The sequence below is a fragment of the Fulmarus glacialis genome, unplaced genomic scaffold (assembly GCF_000690835.1).
Source record: "Fulmarus glacialis isolate BGI_N327 unplaced genomic scaffold, ASM69083v1 scaffold16719, whole genome shotgun sequence".
Lineage (NCBI taxonomy): Eukaryota > Metazoa > Chordata > Aves > Procellariiformes > Procellariidae > Fulmarus > Fulmarus glacialis.
Window position 1 is genome coordinate 10679 of NW_009234022.1, and position 20172 is coordinate 30850.

General features: G+C 43.7%; 1 protein-coding gene across 1 annotated transcript; it reads right to left on the reverse strand.

The window, feature by feature from the left end:
• Positions 1–540: 540 nt before the first annotated feature.
• On the reverse strand, positions 541–16524 carry LOC104082407 (protein kinase C theta type-like). Its single transcript, XM_009585527.1, has 6 exons — positions 16429–16524; positions 14007–14069; positions 10246–10384; positions 5078–5266; positions 2193–2321; positions 541–875 (listed from the first exon to the last, which is right to left on the reverse strand). The coding sequence occupies exons 1-6, from the start codon at positions 16500–16502 to the stop codon at positions 720–722; spliced, it is 750 nt and encodes a 249-aa protein (XP_009583822.1). The 5' UTR covers positions 16503–16524; the 3' UTR covers positions 541–719.
• Positions 16525–20172: the final 3648 nt, after the last annotated feature.

Consider the following 20172-nt stretch of genomic DNA (forward strand, 5'->3'; position numbering starts at 1 on the left):
AAACTGGTTTTCTGTATTGATCTTGACACTTGCCATGGCAACGATCCTTCTTTGGGGTCGAGTCCTTTGCTCCAGGGCCTCTGACTGAGATGTAGAAATGCTGGAATGGGCACCGGCAAAGTCTCTTTGTCCCAGTGGAGCAAAGTTGGATCCTAACACCTGTGAACATTACTTTTAAAGTGTGTAGGGAGTAAAATTGCTTCTTCAAAACTCCTGTGCACACATGCACAATTCTGCACATGTACAAGTGGAGATTACCAAAGCACCCAGCCTGAAGTCTCCCCAGATGTCCTCAGGCCTTGAGCAAACCACTTGTCCTTCAGAAGGAGGTGGGCCAAGGTGAGAATTGCAGAAATGGGCACTGACATCACCAGAAGCTCAAATATATTTGTTTTTTCTTACAGAGAAACTCACTGGCTGTGTGTACAAGTAGTGGGGAACAGGTTTTGTCACTTTTTCATTTTCAGATGCTCTCAACTTCAAGAACATTGGGAAAAGAGAGAAGAGAGACCAAAAGATACCACAAAGAAACTTCATCAATAGTGAAGCGTGGCTGGCACCTGCTATGGACTGGAATAAGCTGGAAGCCTCCAGGTGTGGTACAAACTTTCACTGAGGTGTTTTTCTGGTGGCTTCTTGATAAAAACAACCATGCACAGTCTTCAGTTGACAAAGTGTTACTCAAACCATTACAGAGAATCCCTTCAGTAAGGCAGATCTCAGGAAAATATTTTCTCCATTTTAGGGTTCACAAAAGAAAAGTTGCTGAACATATTTTGGTCCATGCTGTTAATCAGTGCTCTGTCGGCGCAGGACAGTCTAGGTTTTTCATTTAGAAATTCCTTGTCGAAGTTGCTACAGTCACTCGGAGATTTCTTCAAGAAAAGGAAAAAAAAATTGATGTCAAACCACTAATATTCAGATCTTCATTATAATGGTACTGGCCCTATCAGGCTGCTTCCTATGGGCTCAGCTCAACTAGTTGGGAGCAAGCTCAGCTCAGCCAGGGAACCCACAATGCATTTGCTTTTGGCCTTTTGCACAATGATTAGTTACTCCAGCCCAAACGATGCATGGTAACACATCAAACTGCAGTGAACTGCTGTCTCAGTTCTTAATATCCAGCAGCCAGTGCTAATCACTTGCTTATTACCATCCTATTGAAGTAGTAATGGGAAAAATATTATATAGGAGGCACTGATCCAATAATTCTGCCAGGCAGGGATGTTACAGCTTTGTAACACAGCAGACTGGACCCATCAATTAAATAACACTTGTGAAGGACTGTAAAATGAAAGTACGATGCACTTGTCAGATTAAATTATATTATTGTTATTAATAGGACTTTAATAGTTTAATAGGACTGTTGTAATTGTCAGGACTATCCTGAGTCAGCCGAGCACCTGGTTACATGAACTGCTTTTCCTTCTTTACCTTCTGCAGTGCAGTGAAAGATAATCCCTACAGAACGGGTTGTACTTAGGTGGTTAAGGGAAGGTGTTTTAAGTGGCATCCAGACCACTGCTATGGTAACTGAGAATGTGACGAGTGATTTACGGTTTCTCACGTGTGGGCATGCCAGACCTGGGCTTATAGCCATCAGAAAGTAGTAGTCATGATAATCAGGTCAGGCAGCCCAGCCAACAGACGTACATAGTTTACAATTACCTTTCCAACGACTGTACAATGAGTAAGACTGTGGTAGATCCAAATTGCAGATGTTTTCAGCTGCTCGTATCTGATGTACACAACAATTTAATCTGCATTTGGACATTTAAGTAAGAGTCAAGATTTTCCATTCTGACTGCCCAAGACCAAGGTCCTCCATCTACTTTTAGACAGAGAGGCTGCATGTGCAGAGCAACTCCGGAAGATATCCCTGAAAGTTTGAGGGCATTTTGAAAGCTTTAACTCCATGCCTTAAACTGTCAGTTCCAGTGTGAAGCAGACATTTATCCACCTTTAAAATGCTGACTCTGTGAATCTAAACAGGATTTGAGGTCTCTGACATTAAAGACCCATGTCTGAAGATTTTGGACAGTGCCCCTAAATAAATAGGTTTATAACATTACTGTGGGTCCTGGCTTTGGTTTACTGCTAGCATGTGCTGGTGGGTTTAAATATTTGGGGAATGAATCATTCAGGAAAGAAAGGCACGAGATGGGTGGAATTGAAAGAAGATGCATTCTTACCACTCTCGGTTTGAAAGGAGGCTCCATCCTTCTTTCTTCTAAAGCCTCCCAGTTTATTTCCCGGAAAAAGGCATGCTGGCGGATATTCCCTCTTGCTCCCAGCCTCCTCTCAGGTTCTCTCACAAAAAGCTAGAGTGTTGAAGAAAGAGAAATACCTTAGTCTTTTATCAGTAACAGTGTATTCATTAGGACAGTCCTACCAGATAGGGCCTCAGACTTCAAACTCAAGCATGGTTGGTGAGAGTGTGAAGACTCTTCTAATCTACAAATTTCTAATTGGGGAACCGGTTCGGATTTTTAGCCTAACATGCCGAAACTGAGAGACCTTGTTCATATTTTTCCTTTTTGGGAGAGAGAGGACAAACCTGCTACAGCAGCAACAACATATGTGTCTGAGCATGCAAATATGCAACTACACAGGTGAAATATCTGGATCGCATTTGCAAGCTTTTGTCTGGACAATTTCTTGCTATCAGGAAAATTTTTAGTGCTGAAATACAAGTGTAACTTGTGAAAATACTAGTCTGGCCTATGTGGGGTTACATTCACCTCCTATACCTTTGGACACTTGGAGCATCACTATTTGACCCTTTATAATTAATGGAGAAAAACAGTCATCTTAGGTGCAAATCTTCTGACCTCCTTTACACACTTAAAGATGAGATAAAAGACACCCTGGAAGTGCTTGCTTCTTTCTGCTGACAAGCTCAGATGCTGACAACTCTCTACTTTGTCAAAAGACTCCCAATTCAGACAGCTTGTGTTTGCTGCACACTGCAGGCTGCAAGTCCTGTGGGTGACTAATTCTGCTGAAGGTAAGAAAAAGCTAGAACTGGGGGCATATCTTTTCACATTCAGCTACGTGCAGGTATGGACCCACTCTTCAGTTTAGTGTAAAAACAGCCTGTTTTGTCCTAGATGTTTTAATGGTGATGCAGGAGCCATTTGGCTCTGGAAGCAGCTGAAGTCTTTCTGGGGAAGAGTTTCAGGAGCGTTAAACGCTTCAGAGCTCCTCGTGATGTTCGTGAGCAGGACATAGTGCTGAAATATTGCTCTAATGGCGGGTGTGAATAGTTTAAAATTTATCTTTACATCTGTAGTAAAATGTCTGGGGCCTCCAGGCCAGCTAGACCATATAGTGCCAGATCCTAGATCCCTCTAAAGTCAATGGAGAGGAATAGTGGCAACACTTGATAGCAGGTGTCCTGAATACAGCCAATATGTCCTACTTCAGAGGTAAGGGCAAATTTTCAAAAGCACTTTACTGTTGGAGGTCATCTCAAAAGGGACTTGGGCTACATATGGTAGAAGTTTCTTGCCACTCTATTTGGCCAACAGTGAGCGTACAATAGATACCACTCAGAAAAGAACAAATATAAACATCTAACACCAAAAGTGGCAGCAAAAGAATCTGATGTATGGACCATTGAGGGCCTGTTTGAAAAAAATCCAGGCATTGGGTTTTGGTGAACACGTGGGCAAAGCCTCAGCAAAACCAAAGTGTCCTACAGACAACTGATTACACTGCAGTGCAGATTCTATAGGTTAAATTCTGCTGATAATACAAGCATTAAGCAGGGTGAAATATGTAAGTATCCAGAGTCAGTGGCAATGAGAGTAGCCCATAATGGAGAAAATGTTTTTTTTCCTAAGCAAGGAAGTTTATTGATTGGTATAAAGGTGATTACCATCTCTAAACCTGACAGAAGTACAGGTTTTTTGTGCAGAAAGCTGGCAGTTTATGTCCCAGAAATAGCCGTTCAAAATCTCAGTCTGCTATGGTATGTCTTCCTAAACAACTGCTTTTGAATGTTTTCATTATTATCATTTTATAGTGATACCTAAACATCTGAGCCCAGCACAGATGCTAAAATAATCATCTGTTCTCCATTTTTTTGTAGTGGAATGCTGTATGTTATCCTGTCGCTTTGTAAATGAAAAAGTAAAGGTAGGGACTGTAGGTCAAATATTACCAAAATCTAGTGATCTACCTCACATCAGTTGAGCCATTATAACCCTCTGTACATGCTCTCTTACCATGCTCCATCTCCAGGTAAAATGCCTTAGCTTAGATCCTGTTCAGCGTCAGTCCGAAGCCCAGCTGAGGGGAGGTAACTTATTAGACTAGCTGTGACTTCACTGCATTTTTATCTTGCAACTCTAGAAAAATTTGCACCCCAAGCCAGAAAGGCTACAAAGCTAAATGGCATGAGGCTGAGAAGGAGGCAATGAAAAAATCAGTGTATTAATGGAAGGGAACCTAAAAGACGAGGAGGATGCCCATTAGAGGGAAACAGAAGAGTGCTCCACTCAGAAAGGACACTACACATGTAGGAGATTCAAAGGGCCAAAAACCCAAATGACATGGTGCTACCAGCTTGAGTAGCTCCACCACTTCAGGACACAGCTCAGGCTTTGTTTTCCTGCCCTTTAGCTCAGTGCAAAATATTCCCTACTGAAAATCAAGCTGAACACCAAAGCAATCTACCCTACATGTCCTCATATCTCTGAGGCACAAGAACTGCTTCAAAGCCATAATTTTCAAGCAAGTTACTGTAATCCTTAGTTTGAAGCCTGGCAGAATATCTTTTGCAGGAGTAAACATGCCTTGCACCTTAGGGATTGCTCTGCAAAGAAACTGGTCTCTGCTGGTATCTGATACCCTGCGTCCTACTTACTGGATGTGAGGAGCCATCATCACAACTCAGAAGAAAGAAGACACAAAGATGGCCTTAGGTCAAGTGTGCTTTGAGGTCCACAGACAAGAAAGTGACTCTCTCTGGTCCTGTTATTCTAAACCTGTTTCTCTGAACAGCTGAAGGTGCACAAATCAAATATGACAGTTCTGGCAAAAAGACTCTCGTTCAATGTGTGGTAATTCTTACCTTCACCAAAATGTCCTTTGCATCCTTGTCAAGCCAGCGAGGGTAGAATGGGTTATCCATACGGATAGACTGGAAAAGCTCCTCTTCATCTTGGCCATGGAAAGGAGATTGGCCAATAAGCATCTCATACAGGAGGACGCCAAAGGACCACCAGTCAACGGAGGTGTTGTACTTCTGTCCCAGCAATATCTGCCCAAAGAGAGGAGTGACAAAGACATATGCAAAATGTCTGACGTCAGCATTTCAACTTCAGAAGGGTGGCCAGACCCTGACCTTTCAACAGCCACTTTGCACTGAGTGGGATAGCAGAGGTGCTTCCCCCTGCCTGAAGCATGATCCAGAACATCTGCCAGTGGTGCAGAGGCTGTGGTTGAGGGAGCTCCAGATCACAGCCTCACCTGGGTGCCAAAACAGTCCTTCACACTACAGATAACAGGTTGCATGTTTCTCTAGTTAGTCTTAAGTTACTTGAACATATCCTTGGCTACAAGAGAGATCTGAAACAACAAAAGTGAGGCAAGTCGTCTTTTGCCTGCTCTCCAAGTTATTCCAAGGGTTCAAATCAGGCTTGTGAACTCCAAGACAAATAGTTAGGTATCACCATTTTGGGACTGATTTAACTCACACAAGCTGTATTTTAAAATTACAAGTTTGACAGCGTAAGGGTACTTTAGGGCTGTCAGTCAGTGGAAATGGTGTGAATCTATCCCTGCAAAATCTGCCCCAGGAAAAACATTAAATTCCTGATCTGTCCTCTTGAGACCAACTGAGTCATAGGTAGAGGAATGGGAATTTGTCCTCAGTCAGTCCACTGGTTTGTGCCTTTCTGTGTCAGTTATAAAGTGAAGGCTATATCCAGTCTGTGGGGGTCGGCTGGAGTGATGACCTGCCCTAAGAAGGGTTGTGGCATTTTCTTGCCCTACAAACCTGGCCAGACACTAGCAAGTTCTTAAACTTCCCCTCTGGGAAAGCAAAACTAATCCCACCTGCCTTTAGATATCTGCTATGGAGAGACCTAGAGCTGAACCGGTTATCATTAGCTCCTTTTATAGTCAAGGAAGAGAATTAGTCCAATTTTAGACATCCAGCTAAGTATCTACCTGCTGTAAAACACAACCCCCTATTTGTCTCCTTTAGTTATCAAGGAGCCTAGACAACTTGCTCGTATATAGATATTTACATTGCAGATATCTAAAGGTACATGTGATGACTATGATGTCTAGGATCCTTATCAGGATTTTGGAGCTGGAGAGGGGAATAGCTCATTTTAAGGCACAAACTTTACTCTTGAGCCCACAGCCTGGTTGCACATGTGACCCCCCATACTATAGCTATGGTGTAGGTATCAATGACAAGCCATGGAGATGGCTTAATGCCAGTGAAAACAACTATCCAGATCAGTATGTATGAAACTGCTGCTAGTTGAAAATTATGATTTAGAAAGGTGAACTTTACTGCCAGCTCTGAGGAACAGTGGAAGTAGGTTAGTAATTTCTTCACTGTTTTCATACCTTGTCTTGCTTAAATTCCCACTTCGGCCCAGATTCATCTTACTGCCTAAAAGTTATGTGTCTTATTAATTTAGTTATCCAGAGTGCCTGCACCAGGGGAGGTTTAGACTGGACATTAGGAAGCATTTCTTTACTGAGAAGGTGGTCAAACACTGAAGCAGGCTTCCTAGAGCGGTGGTTGATACCCCAAGCTTGTCAGTGTTTAAGAGGCATTTGGATAATGCCCTTAACAACATGCTTTAATTTTTGGTCAGCCCTGAAGTGATCAGGCAGTTGGACTAGATGGTCATTGTAGGTCCCTTCCAACTGAAATAGTCTATTTGATTTGATTCGATTCGATTCGATACTAATGGAGGAAAAACGGTGATTTAACTGACTTATATACCTAGGGTAGGAAGGGTTTACTTGTCTTCTGGGATGCTTGCCCTTCTACAACACTATAAAGTGCCATCAGATGCTTCACTTTTAGATTAATTTTCTCACATTTGGTGAGAAGTATCCCCCTCTCATGTACCTGTGGCATCTAGCAAAGCAAGACCTTAATATCAGAAGTCTAAATCCAAGCTGATATAGAGTGCTCATGACTAACACATCTGTCACAAAAATGCCAAAAGAGAAGATGCAAAAAGGACAAAAAACCTATTTGAATATAAGAGGCAATATATACAATGTGTTTCACTCATAGTCAAAAAAAAGGAAAGAGCAAGACTCACAAATACATTTATTCTGAGTCACTTATAAACAAAATCTCCCCAACCTTTCCTTCTGAAAAGACACATTATTTTTATAAGGCTTTACCTTTTAAAGTATAAAATGTCTGGAGAATGAAATTAAATGGTTTATGGCAGTCAAGGAGAAGATCTATTAGCTTTGCAATTCTCTGGAAAAAATAAACTCAGAAATTTCATTTCAGGTTAAGTCTTTTTTTTTTTTTGTTAAATATTTTTTAAAATAAAAAATTGCTTGTCTACTGACCCAAAGTCCCCTTATTTGCACAGTTGTAGCCAAGGTGGTGCGTCTGTACAAATTACAGTGCTAGCAGCTGCACTGAAATACAAAAAGTCCAGTGCTCCAGCCTCTGGCGGGATAGATGATCCATAAACTCTAGCAGCGCTTTCAATTTAGAGGTAAAATGTTTTATATGCACTCGTTGAATCTCTAAAATAAATGATGCTGCAGAAATAAAACTCTGAGCTATTTTAGTCTTTCTCGTTTCTATGAAGTAAAATCACAGATAATGGATTATCACTTGGCTCTCTTTTTTTTAGGATCAGAGAATAGCTTTTTTTTTTTAATAAAAGCATATTGGAGTGGAATAAAAGACAATTGCAGCTTGATTGCAGAGCACACTTACACCTGCTCTTAGGCAATACAAATCCAATTGATTTGAAGAGACCAGAACTTGCGTCAGCAGTGGTGTAACCTAGATCAGAGTCAAGCCCTTGGTGCACAGTAAAAGATCAATGAATTATAGTGGAGGGGAAAAAACCAAAAGCTTTAAAAGCTATTTGGAAAGTACCAATATCCATCATGAAAACACTAAAACCAGGAAATGGGATCTTGAAAGGCAAATAAATGGTTTTCAGAGTGATGTCGGGCATGATGCATGGTTGACTCGTAGGTTCCTCTCTGAGCTGAAAAATGTTTTCTTTGGCCCCAATTTGCCACCTAATTAGTCAAAATGTCTCCATCGTAAGATTTATCATTGTGCGAAGTCACCAGGTTAAGGGAAATTTCTCTGTTCTGGAGGGATCTAGTCCAAAATATCTAAATTTACTAGGGGAAAAAAAAAAAAAAGAACAAGTTTCTGTTGGGAAAAAATGGAAAGAAATCAGAGGAAGGGCAAAGGATCTCGCTACGGGCAAGCTGGAGTCTTGTGTCTGTGACCACTCAGTTTTATTGCATGGGCACATGGAGGCCAGGTTCAGCTTTTCTCCACCAAGTATCAGTAGATATCAATGGCAGAAGGAGAAGAGGAGGTGGTGGTATGTTTTTGCATGGAGCTTGGAGACTGTCTCCATGCAAGCCCCAGCTTTCCTGTGTCAAGGGGACAGAGCAAGACCTTAACACAAGCTACAAGCTCTGCCTTGTCCTTACTAGCTCAAGCACAGCCTGGCCCTGACACATCTCCATCATCTCTAGTTTTAGAGCCTCCTTCACCAGGAGGCAACTTGTGGAGGCACATCCTCCAGGGATGGACTCATGCAGTGACACGAGGTGCTCTGGCACCGTGCACAGCCAAAGCAGAGAAGCAGGTAGAGCAGAGCCCAGAGTTAGCACATCGGGTCCCAGCTGTCCTCCAGACAGCAACACCTATCCTCTGACTGCTGGCATTTAGAAGGGAAAAATCAGGATGTATGACCACTCTCACGTTTATGTCTCCAAGCATCTCAGTCCCTTTTACAAGCAGCTATTGGTTGTTTTTTATCTAGACAGACCTTCAAGCCTGTGCTCAGTTTTAAGGTTATGCCTCTGATGGCAGAGCCTTTTCAGAGCATGTAGTGCCTTAATTCAGCTCTGGGAGGATGCTTGTGATGCAGGCTGTGTTTGCAGCCAGCTAAGAACCTGCCTGAGTAAGAGAGAAGTCCAAGCTTATGGGTGCCATCCCTATTCAAGCATCAGAGCATATCTCGGAGGGAAGGTGAACGCCAATGTCTTCTTTATTGTGGACCCAGCCTCTCTTCTCTATCTAAAAGGTGGTTAATCAATGAGGAGGGAGAATCAGCTCCAGGCAGGCATTTTGTCCCACCTTTCTCTATTTTCTCTCTTAGGTTGTGATGAACATCATCCCTTAGAATCATAGAATCATAGAATCATTAAGGTTGGAAAAGACCTCTAAGATCATCAAGTCCAACTGTTAACCCAACACCACCATGCCCACTAAACCATATCCCTAAGCACCTCATCTACACATCTTTTAAATACTTCCAGGGATGGTGACTCCACCACTTCCCTGGGCAGCCTGTGCCAAGGCCTGACCACTCTTTCAGTGAAGAAGTTTTTCCTAATGTCCAGTCTAAACCTCCCCTGGTGCAACTTGAGGCCATTTCCTCTCGTCCTATCGCTGGTTACTTGGCAGAAGAGACCAACCCCCACCTCGCTACAACCTCCTTTCAGGGAGTTGTAGAGCACGATGAGGTCTCCCCTCAGCCTCCTCTTCTCCAGGCTAAACAGCCCCAGTTCCCTCAGCCGCTCCTCATAAGACTTGTTCTCTAGACCCTTCACCACCTTCATTGCCCATAGCTCCCTGCTAGCTGTCAAGGAGCCTGTACAGCCATGGAAGCCTACTGTTAGCTAGCTAGGGAACATGCTTCCCATTCCTCATGCTGTTTCTGTCCCTGAATTGCAGGGCCTACCTCTTGGAGCTTCCTCTGCCATGGCCCAAACTGGATTTCCATTAAGCGTTCTGTTTCTTGGTTAAGCCAAGCACCACTTGCTTTCCAGGCCCATTTGCACAAAAAATGAATTAGCCACAAAAATATGCAATGTCAGACAGCAACACAGACTCTGAGTCAAACTGAAATCCAGTTTCTAGCCTGGAACTGCTCAAAAGCAGGTTATTACCCTTTGCACCCTCCACCACTGACCGACAGTCATGTCTTAAGACACATTCTCTGTCCACAGCAGCTTGCTGACCTTCCTGGACCCCACACCTACCTCAGGAGCGATATAGTCAGGAGTCCCACAGAAAGTACTTGTCTTCGCATCTCCAAACATGTTCTCCTTGCACATCCCAAAGTCAGCAATTTTGATGTGCCCCTCGTTGTCCAAGAGGACGTTGTCTAGCTTCAAGTCTCTGTGGAGGAAGAGAAGGAAACCCTCCTTTGAGGTGTTACAGAGCCACACAAGTTATTTTAGCAGGTTGTACTTATTCACTTGCTATCTGCCTCTATGCAGTGCCTACACATTGCAGTTACAAAGGAAAGCTGAGGGTCAAATGAGAAGCTGCTCTCTTGGACTCCAATATCCCTCTTCCTCATTCCTCCTGTCCCAGCACTGATTCATTTGCTGGAGAAGACTTTACCCAAGACAACATCTATATCTGTCTCCTCAAGGCATGCAGAATAATGAAGCTGAAAAGGGCTTTGTGCCAGCTGGTGCTTCTGCCCTCACACAGCCTGGAGAGGATGAGCGAGAAGGGACCGGGTAATGCTCACTTTCTCCTTCCCTCGGAGTCTCAGTACTCTCTCTGAAGCTGCTGCCAGCTCTCCCTCCCAGTGCAGGCTCTACAAATGTTTGAAGAGGTAAGGACACACAAGCCCTGCATGGCTTGCAGAGGGTCAGAATAACCCCAGACATCAGCAGAACACCCACCACCTTTTCACTGCTGGGCTGCACTATCTGAGCCCCGGGGATTTACAAAGCCCTTCACACAGAGCTGCCAAGCTGTTGTCAGAGGTTTCAGGCTCTGAGCTGCTGTGGGAAGCAAAGAGCCCAGAGAGAGAAAAAAAAGAAATGCACAAAGAAGGAAATAAAAGCAACTGAAGTGTTGAATCATGGTCACTGACAGAGAACAAAGAGGTCTCCATGTGGGAACAACCTCTGAAAGGAGAGAAAAGCATGTAAAGAAAGAAAAAAAAGGCAGAAAGAAAGAACGGTTGGCATGGCTTCTATGTTGTATTTTTTATATCTTACCTAAACGTTTTGATTTTCATTGAAATAATGACTCAGGGAGATGTTTGGATCAGTGATGCTGCACTTCAGCTGGGATGTAGGTAGAATTTGGGTTACCTGGTCTCAGAGCACCCACGCTCCTGCACTGCCTATCCCATGCTATCAATCACTGCTCCTTCTCAGGGCCCCCAGAGCACCCAGATACAACATTGGCTTGTGCCCACAGCTGAAGAGACAATTGGTCTTTTCCAACCTCTGCTGATTCACAGCCTACACACATTTTCCACATCTCAGGCAAGAGTCCTAACCACGAGGCTGCTACACAGGTACCCTCCCATTGACAACTGTTTTACAATGTGTTTTTTTCAGAAATGGCTTTTACTCCCTCAAAGAAGGTAATTTCTAATGCATGATGCTCCTGAGATGATCACCTACAGTTGCAGGGAAGATGGCTGTTCAGCCTCCCTCTGTGCAAAGCTCCTCTTGCTTCAGCCAGGTCCCAATCGGGGTGGGGGACCTCGTAGTATCTACACACTAAATTGTTGTCATGGGGCAATTGTTCGTTGCTGCTAGAATATGGCTCAAGAAGTGGGAGTCATCCATCAAAAAGAAATATAGAGACAACTGAGACATTTGCCTTCCAAGTAGCAGACACTCATGTTGTCACGATTTCCAGCTGGAATGACTTATTTTAGTTACACCATTGAGATCAGTCTCTGGCTGCCAGCACTGCTTTTATTCATCTGGTAGATAGAAGCAAAACAAAAAACCCACCACCTACAGTTCGCTTTCATTATTTTGATGAGTCTCAAACTCATTGGCTCCAGGGATTGGAGTTTCTGCCAAAAACGCCTCGGCTCATTCATTAAAATTTAAGCCAACATTTCCAAACGTGGGTGCGTGAGACAGAACAGCTGGATTCATTATTCTTACTACAACTCAAGTGATGTAGTTTCAAAAATGATTTCTATTCACTTTCCTAAGTGCTTAGTGAGCTCTGACTGAGATACTGATGGCTGTGCGTTCTCAACTGACCTCGTTGTCATTGTCTTCAATGAAAAAAGGAAAAAGGAGTAGGACTGATTAAATCTTTTTTCTCGAAGCTCAATACCCAAAGCAATGCCGCACCGACTCCTGGGAATGAGCTATTTCTTGCTATCACCATGCTACCCAATGTCTAGCTATCCCAACTTGCCCATATTTCCCAAGGCTCCAGACTCTAGACATCTCTCTCCTTTCATGAGGAAATGAGTCCCAAACCCTGACACACCACTGGTGTAGCAATTCCAAATAAAGATGTGAATTAAAAACAAAATGTCAGCATTAACAGTCCTGCCACAAACTCACAATGATATTTTTAATCAACTTTTCTGAGAAGTCTGAGGAAAAATGACAGACATGGCTAAGTGATTTGGGCACTTCAGAAAATGTTTCCCTTCAGTCATCCAGAACAACAGAGCCAGAAACTTGCTGAGACCGCAGAGATCATCTTAGCTTAATGCCATTGATATCGATCTCATGTTTACACAATCACCATTGTTGGTCAATAAAGGCTATAAATGGCTCCCACATGAGTACTAATAACGAATAATAAGGCGAGTTTATATGAATCAAAGCTTGCGTTTTAATGGGAGAGCGGATTGTAAACAAGCTATTCACTTTTAGCATTTGTTCTAATGTTCACACTACATGACAAGCATTGAAATAAGCTCATTTTGGTTTCAGCAAACGTCGTTGCTTTAGTGAGCTTTCTCATTTGTTTGTGACAAGCTATTTGCTTCCTGCTTTTACAGAAGGCTGCAATGTAGTAACTAACTTTTGCCATGAAGATAAGCTGGACTAGAGCTCCCCAGAAATTCAGTTCCTCCTTTTGGCCACGGGAAAGCAGACTGTGGCCTGATTTCTGCAGCCCTTCTTGCTCCCATCCTGTCCCTGTCCTTTCATACAGGTCTGAAGCACAACACTTGTGCATTAGATCAAAGCATCCGTATGTAACTCTGAAGCTCCTAGGGAAGTCAAGCTGAAGCTGGAATGGGCAACTTTGTAGTAGAGGACTTCTCCTCCTTGGGATTTGTTAGATTGATGCATTATGGACTAAGTTCATAGCAGTAACTTTGGAAGAGGACTCTTCTGTCTGAGTGCAGCTGCCTGCGGTGTCCCCCCTAGTCCCCATCGGCTCCCTGTAGAGCCACCGGTAGGAAAGGGCACTTCTCATACACACACTAACACAGGTTTGATCAACCTAAAAAAGCTCAGTCCTCTCTGCTTACTACAAGAAGAGCTCGGGCGGCTAGCTCAGATTCATGATGGTAGGTGAGATGAAGCCCACCTCCCGACGGAACTGTGCACAGCAGACCTGTTAATAACCCCCAAATTAAGGTCTATCACTGTCTCCTTGCTGTTGTTACTTGAGCTGAGCTTGTCACTACTGTCCCAGGGTAACCAGCACAGCAGATATATCAAATTTCTCATGGCTAGCTTGATCTTATGTACCTTCATACGTGGAAAGCTTAAACTGGGTGCCTATGCTGGGTGCTATTTGAATGACTCAGTGTAAATGCATAAATGCATCAAAGGGCTTGTTTTAATGTTAACTGAAATAGGACTGGATTCTCAAAAAGGGCTCAAAACTGCCTCTTCTACACTATCTCTTCAAAATAAACCAGCCAGACTCTGTAAAAAGGAAATCTGCATACAAATGCAATACCAGTAAGCACATCCAAGCAACAGTCTCTCATTATCATTAGTGCTTGCAGGGAAAACAGAAAAAGTTTAGCATATTAGACACTAAAGAGTAAAATTACCTGTATATTATGCCCTTGGAATGGAGGAACTGGAGCCCGCATATGATTTCAGCAGCATAAAACCTGAGTGGCAGAAGGCACAAGTTAGAATGGATGCTTCCCAACAAGCACTTTCAACTAAACCCAAAAAGATGGAAACTTTGTCTCCACAGGAGCCAATATTTCATTAAGTTCCCAGAAGGCTTGGAGTGTCTCCAGAAAGCTTGGGGTAACTCCGTTCTACAGGTAACTGATGGATGATGTGAGATTCCCAAAAGCATGCCACACGGCTAGCAGCCCAATTCCCACTGAAACCACTTTGCGAAATGGTAGGGATTTGGAGCCTACTCATCTTCAGGGATTTAGAAGCCACGCTGCATGGCTAGCTGCATTTTTTTTATATGTAACTGACTCTGAGGACATGTCCTTCAGTGCCCAAGGATGTCTCCAGATCAGCTGGAGCAAAAAAACACCACCCAGCTCCTACTGCCTACTTTGTCTCGCCTCAAGATATGGTCCCTGTTGCAAGGAAGGCAGACCCGTCCTTTATTTACATATTTAAAGTAAATCAGTGATGCACCAGACTGCAAACTGCAAATTAAAGAAGCCTCAGACCTCAAAAGAGCAGCTATAATTTGCCATGTTCAGTGGCTGCTGCATAAACAGCGGAGTGGTCCCAGCAATGGGACAGGCAGGTGGGCATCTGGGTTTGGGGACCACAGAGAGTCTCCTTGGCTTGTCAAACAGACTTCTTCACTGCTCAGATTTATAACTTGCTTTTGAAATTTTATCCAAGATATGAACTAGCTAGCAGCTTGGTGGCCTTTCTCTGGAGTCTTTTCCAGTTTGAGATCTTTGTTCTCAACATATTTCTGCCTAAAGGACACCACCACGTCCTGCTGCAAAGAGGCATAAGGCTGAAGGACCATTGCACAATGCAAGTGCTCTCCCAGAAGGGAATGTAACCGCAGGATCGTGTGCCTCTCCAGCGCTGTACAGCTCTGCTCCCTCAGTCTTCAATGCATTGGCCCTTAGTTCTGAGCATTCAAATGTTTTTGAAAAAAATCATCAAATTAAACACTGATTTAAATGAGGGTTTTTTTAAATTATTTTTTAATTATTAAATAAAAATTAATTCCTATAGTGGTTTCAATACTGACTTTTAAAATACCTTTTGCTTGCAGAAGGATTAAAAGCACCTTTCATTTACTCTAATTCTTCTATTTACTTTAATCAAAGTGAAATAAATTTTTAACTCCCTGTTGGTGTATTAATTTTTTAATTTAAATTTACCTTTTGCACTTTTGATAGGTTTTATCTCTTCCCCCCCATCCCTTGAGCTTTAAAGGGAAAAAGGGAAAATCCCATTACTTCTAACAAACAATAGCTTCACTTCTGATCACTGGACTGGGAACCTCAGCTTAAGCAGGTCCTGCAGCTTGGCTACAGGCCACCCAGTGTTCTTAAGAACAAGATATTTGGTTCCACAGATGGCTGAAAATGCATCTGTGGGATTTCTTTGATGGTGGTAAATCTGGGGTGGAGATTGGATCCACGATATCATTACTAGGGCCTCCAGTTACGGGCTGAGCAAGAATTCATTAAGTACAACAAAGAGCAACCCCAGGGCTGCTGTAATTCACAGCAGACACCAGTAGGTTGCTTTAAAATGACCCTCATCTATGGGCCATGTAAATAAAGTCCTAGTTACGCTTGGGGCTGTTTATAGACAGCGGAGGTCTTCCAGAGGCAAGATCTCAGGTGGATTGAATGTCCCTCTGGAGCCCCTCTCCATTTGAGGGACTGCAGTCCTGGGAAGGGGACTGATCCAGCAAGCAGGGCAGCCTAAGGGACAGCTTCTACCCAGCTCAGCTCTCGGCTCTGAACAAATGTTTGTGGGACTATGCTGAGGTTAGCGCAAAATATGGAAGCCAGGTCACAGGCTGGACGGAGGTCCCTGGTTTGCAGGCTAAGGGATAAGGCTGCAGGCAGATGCAATGCTGACGAGGGTGAAGCAGCGTCTGTAACACTTCCAGACAGAAATAGCTTCCCTGGTTGACCAAGAATGCAAAGCAAGGTCACGTCTGATTGAAATCAACTGTGTGGATGGGCTCTAAAAAGCCTTCTGTGGGAGGGGAAAGAGGACAGGGAGAGACAGTGACTTGCTCCAAGTCCATCGTTGAGTCAGGGTGATGACCTGCATGTCTATTTTGTTCAGTTTGGAGAGAGCTGGGATAGAGAGTGACTCTGCTTCCAGCACAAGCACTATTCCCACTTTGTAGGTGGGTAAGGTGCAGAGAGGTCAAATTATTTGCCCAAGGTTTCGTCTACAGGACAGTAGCAGAGCTGGAAATAAAATGAAGATCCCTGGTGTCTCCATCTGCTGCCTTTGCTTCTACCATGTGTGTGACCTGCAAGCCAAAAGGTAATAATATCATCTTACGTTGCTCTGGGAAGGTCGAACTTATGACAACTCTGGATATGGAACATGAGGTCTCCTCCATTGAGGTATTCCATCACAAAAAAGAGGTTTTCCTAGAGAATGAGACAAAATGACAATAAGGGGTGGGGAAAGGCGAGATAAAATTGAAAAAAAAACCACCAGAAAGCACTCAAAAAGAGGAAGGAAAAGATGACAGCGAGGATTTTGGAAAGAAAGCAGTTTCTTTTTCAAATTCCTCATTTCTCCTTTATTCTCTAAGCCCGTACTCACCCACTCTGCTCTGATTTATATAAACAGCATTAGCAAACATTGCAAATCCACTTAATAACCAGTTAGTGCCGTTGATTTTTACCAGTAGACCTCAAGGCTCACTAGAAGGGGATGAGTGACTCTACAGTGCCTGTATGACAGAAGGACAGATGGACAAACTTCCTGGGGGACTAGTGGAAAAGGCAGAAGTAAATCCCAGGTCTCCTCTGGTCCCCAGCCCAGTGCATTATCCATCCAGTGGAGTGACCTCAAGCTGGTGTTACCTGCATTACTGCACATATTCTGTGGAGGCACACGGGTCTGACCTTTTCAAGTTATCAGAGACACTGGCCAGGTGCTGCAACCTGTTTTAAGCAACAAGTTATGCTCCTAGTTCAAACTTCTGTTTCAGAAATCTCAGCTTTTGTGCATAAATGACTGCACATAGATGCAGTATTTTTTTTTTCTCAAAAGCCTCTCTCTGTTCCATACACACCTGAAGTTAGTCATCTCCACGCTACGTTAAAGTTTATGAATATCTTCCCTTTGTTGCTTATTGCCCATCACAATTTTTTTTCAGGGGGAAATAGAGTTATTTTCACTTATATTTTTAACAGTCAAAGGAAGATTTTTGTCTATAAGATCTAATGTAAGCATCTCTGGCAGCAAGCCAACATCTGGCTATTTAAAAAAACAAAAGTGTTTGTTCCTTCCAAGTAACAGCTGTCTGCTCTAATTTGTGCAATTTCTTTAGCCAGATCCTTTTAATTACAGTACTCTTATTTAAATGGATGTCTGGCTGGAAACCCCACCTGACATCTAACAAGCACAGGGAATAGAACACAAATTTTGCCAATAAACCAAATGGGTGCAGGTTTTCAGTTTGAAAGTCTTCCATCTGTAGAGGTCTGTGCACATAAGTCAGTTTAAGCAAGTAAGAAGGCCAAATGGAGATGGGCAATTTAGTATAGAAATGCATAAATCTTGGAAGCAATGTGAGCTCAGGAGCTCGTTCAGGAAAACACTTGAACAGATGCTCTTTGTGAAGGTACACAGGGATGTGATGAGGTTTAGCCAGAAACAGACCCACGGCCGCATGTATCACTGGGACAGAAGAAACCTCAGGGGTCTTCAAATGGGCCAGACTCAGCTTCAGTGGACTGGGAAGGAGAAAAACTCTGGGTTTTCCTGGAAAGTCCATTGACTTTGGCTACACCTTATCACACATCTTTAAGCATAACTTGAAGTCCGTGTTTATTCAGCAGTCATGCTCTGCTTGCTGATGGATTTGAGCAACCATCTGATGCACCTATTTAATTGAACTGGGGACTCTAACTTAAAACTGGGGAATTTGGCAGCATCCTTCTGCCATCTGAGGAAAGAAAAGGTGGACAACCTCTCAGATTAATTGGCATCCAAAGATCATTATATGAACTCAGTTGCTCAACTCTCTAAAGCTATGAAGCTGAAGGCTACAAACTTGACTTAGGCATGATTAATCCTGAAGTTCATGGTCTACCAGGTGCTACAGTGGTACATAAATGCTGTTGAAAAGAATGATGGCATCACTCTGAGTTTTCTGCTCTGAGACTTGGAAGTTCCCCTTGCTTCTTACAAAGGTCAGTTGTCTGGAACAGCCGATGGAGAAAAATTGCTTGAGATCAGCCCTAAGTACATCATTATGAGTAGCAAGAAGTAACCAAGCAGTGCAAGCTGCAACAAATCATTGGAGACAGCTTCCAAAGCCTGAGATCTACAGAGCCATAAAACACATTAAAAATGGGAAGTGGCAAAACCCATGCTTGAAACCACCGAAAATTCAACAGTGTGCTAGAGCTTAAAGGGTTAGAATGGCACGGAGGACATGTTTGCAGACAGGCTCCGACCTACACTTCCTCTTGTCCTTGGAAAGTTATCTGATGGCCCCTGTCTGCTACTGCCAGGCTCTGAAGTCTGTCAGCACCTGGAGCAGGCGAGAGTGGGTTAAGTGGGTATTTCTCACTATGTGGCAGCTGGGATGGCATGACTTTTTCATGCCCTTATCCCCTGTGATGGTCCTAGCTCAGGGATGCTAAGGAGTGCTTTTCCTCAGTGATGAGACCTTCACAGCTCTGAAGGAGGCTTGGGAAGGGCCCCTCACCTTCGCCCTATCCGTCTGCCTTGCAGACGGACAACAGACGACTTGCTGACCCCCCGTGAGAGCATTCTCGGGTAGCAAACACTCAAGTCAAACTTCTGGTCACCGTTCCAGACTCGCACAACAGAACAGAACAAGTCTGGCCTCTCGGCAGAGTTTGGGGCCATCTTTTACAACCACAGAGCTCACGGAGGACTGTAAAGGCATTTCCTGCACTCAGCGATGGACTCTGCCCCAGGATAGTTGGCACTAGTTGTCTTGTGAACATCCAAATATCAGTCATTCCCTATTTCTAGATCATCTTCCAGAGGCGTTCTCCATTGCAGCAGAGGGAACGTGACAAACCCCTCCGAGGGAGGACGAAGCGCTGCTCCAACAGCAAACAGAATGTACAACACGATGTTGTACAACAGTTAGACGCATACAGGTGTGCATCCTGCACACAAAATAGCACGGTTCCCTAGTCCTGCCGGTGCTGAAAGTCTTGATTACTGCAAGAACTCGATTTCTTGCCCGATCAGTCCCTCAGTGCCTGTGCTGAGCCGAGCTCCCCTCTGCAGAGCCGCCTGCTCCCTCTGCCTCTCCGGGACATGGCAGGGATGGAGTTAAACCAAACCGGCTTCTGTTCTGCATGCAACTGCTGTGAGAATGAATAGTCGCTATCAGAGATGCTTTCAACTTTATAAACAATGAGTATAAAGCAGGCAGCATTTAAATTGATCTTTTTTGAAGGTACGTCCTATAACAGGCTCTTAAAATCCTCAAAGCAGCTGGAAGCCCTCCAGAGCACTTTTCTGCAGAGATTTTCAGATTTTGTTTTCTTTGCATTTGAAAGTACTTGCATACATACAAATACACAATTTAACACCACTTAGTGAAGAGCAAAAATTCTTCTTCCCAGGGCTTCCAGGACAATGAATATCAGAATAATTAATGCTGCAGGACAGTGTGGCTTTACCCTTATTCAGAGCAGTCACCCTAGCAAATGGCTCCATGTGGAGAAGGCTCCACAATGCAATATTAAGTGACCTAACCCCACTGCATGCCCATCGAATTGCGTTGGCCCTTGCCAAGAGAAAGTTTTGACACCATGCAATTCCTGCAGCTGATTCTTGCCTCACATTTTCATGCAGCTCAGCCCAGCCCAGTCTCGGTGCTCATCCATGCTTCGGAACTATTTTATTTCATGGGATAGATGGGAGCCAAAGGTCTCTCAGCCCTTCTCCACCACACCACCCTGTGAGTGTTGCAGTCCCATCACAGCATCCCACCCAGTGGCAATGCAAGCAATGCACGTGCTCCTCACTGTGTCTACTCCCATGAGGAACAGCTAATGGAATCATAGAATCATAGAATCA

Bases quoted from the DNA above. Each gene is read 5' to 3' on its own strand.
- LOC104082407 (XM_009585527.1), bottom strand. From the start codon at position 16,502: ATGGAATACCTCAATGGAGGAGACCTCATGTTCCATATCCAGAGTTGT. The intron at 5,267-10,245 runs GTAGGTGTGGGG...CTCTTTGGGCAG, and splicing joins CTGACTATATCGCTCCTGAG to ATATTGCTGGGACAGAAGTA. The intron at 876-2,192 runs GTAAGAATGCAT...CTTTTCTTGAAG, and splicing joins CTCCTTTCAAACCGAGAGTG to AAATCTCCGAGTGACTGTAG.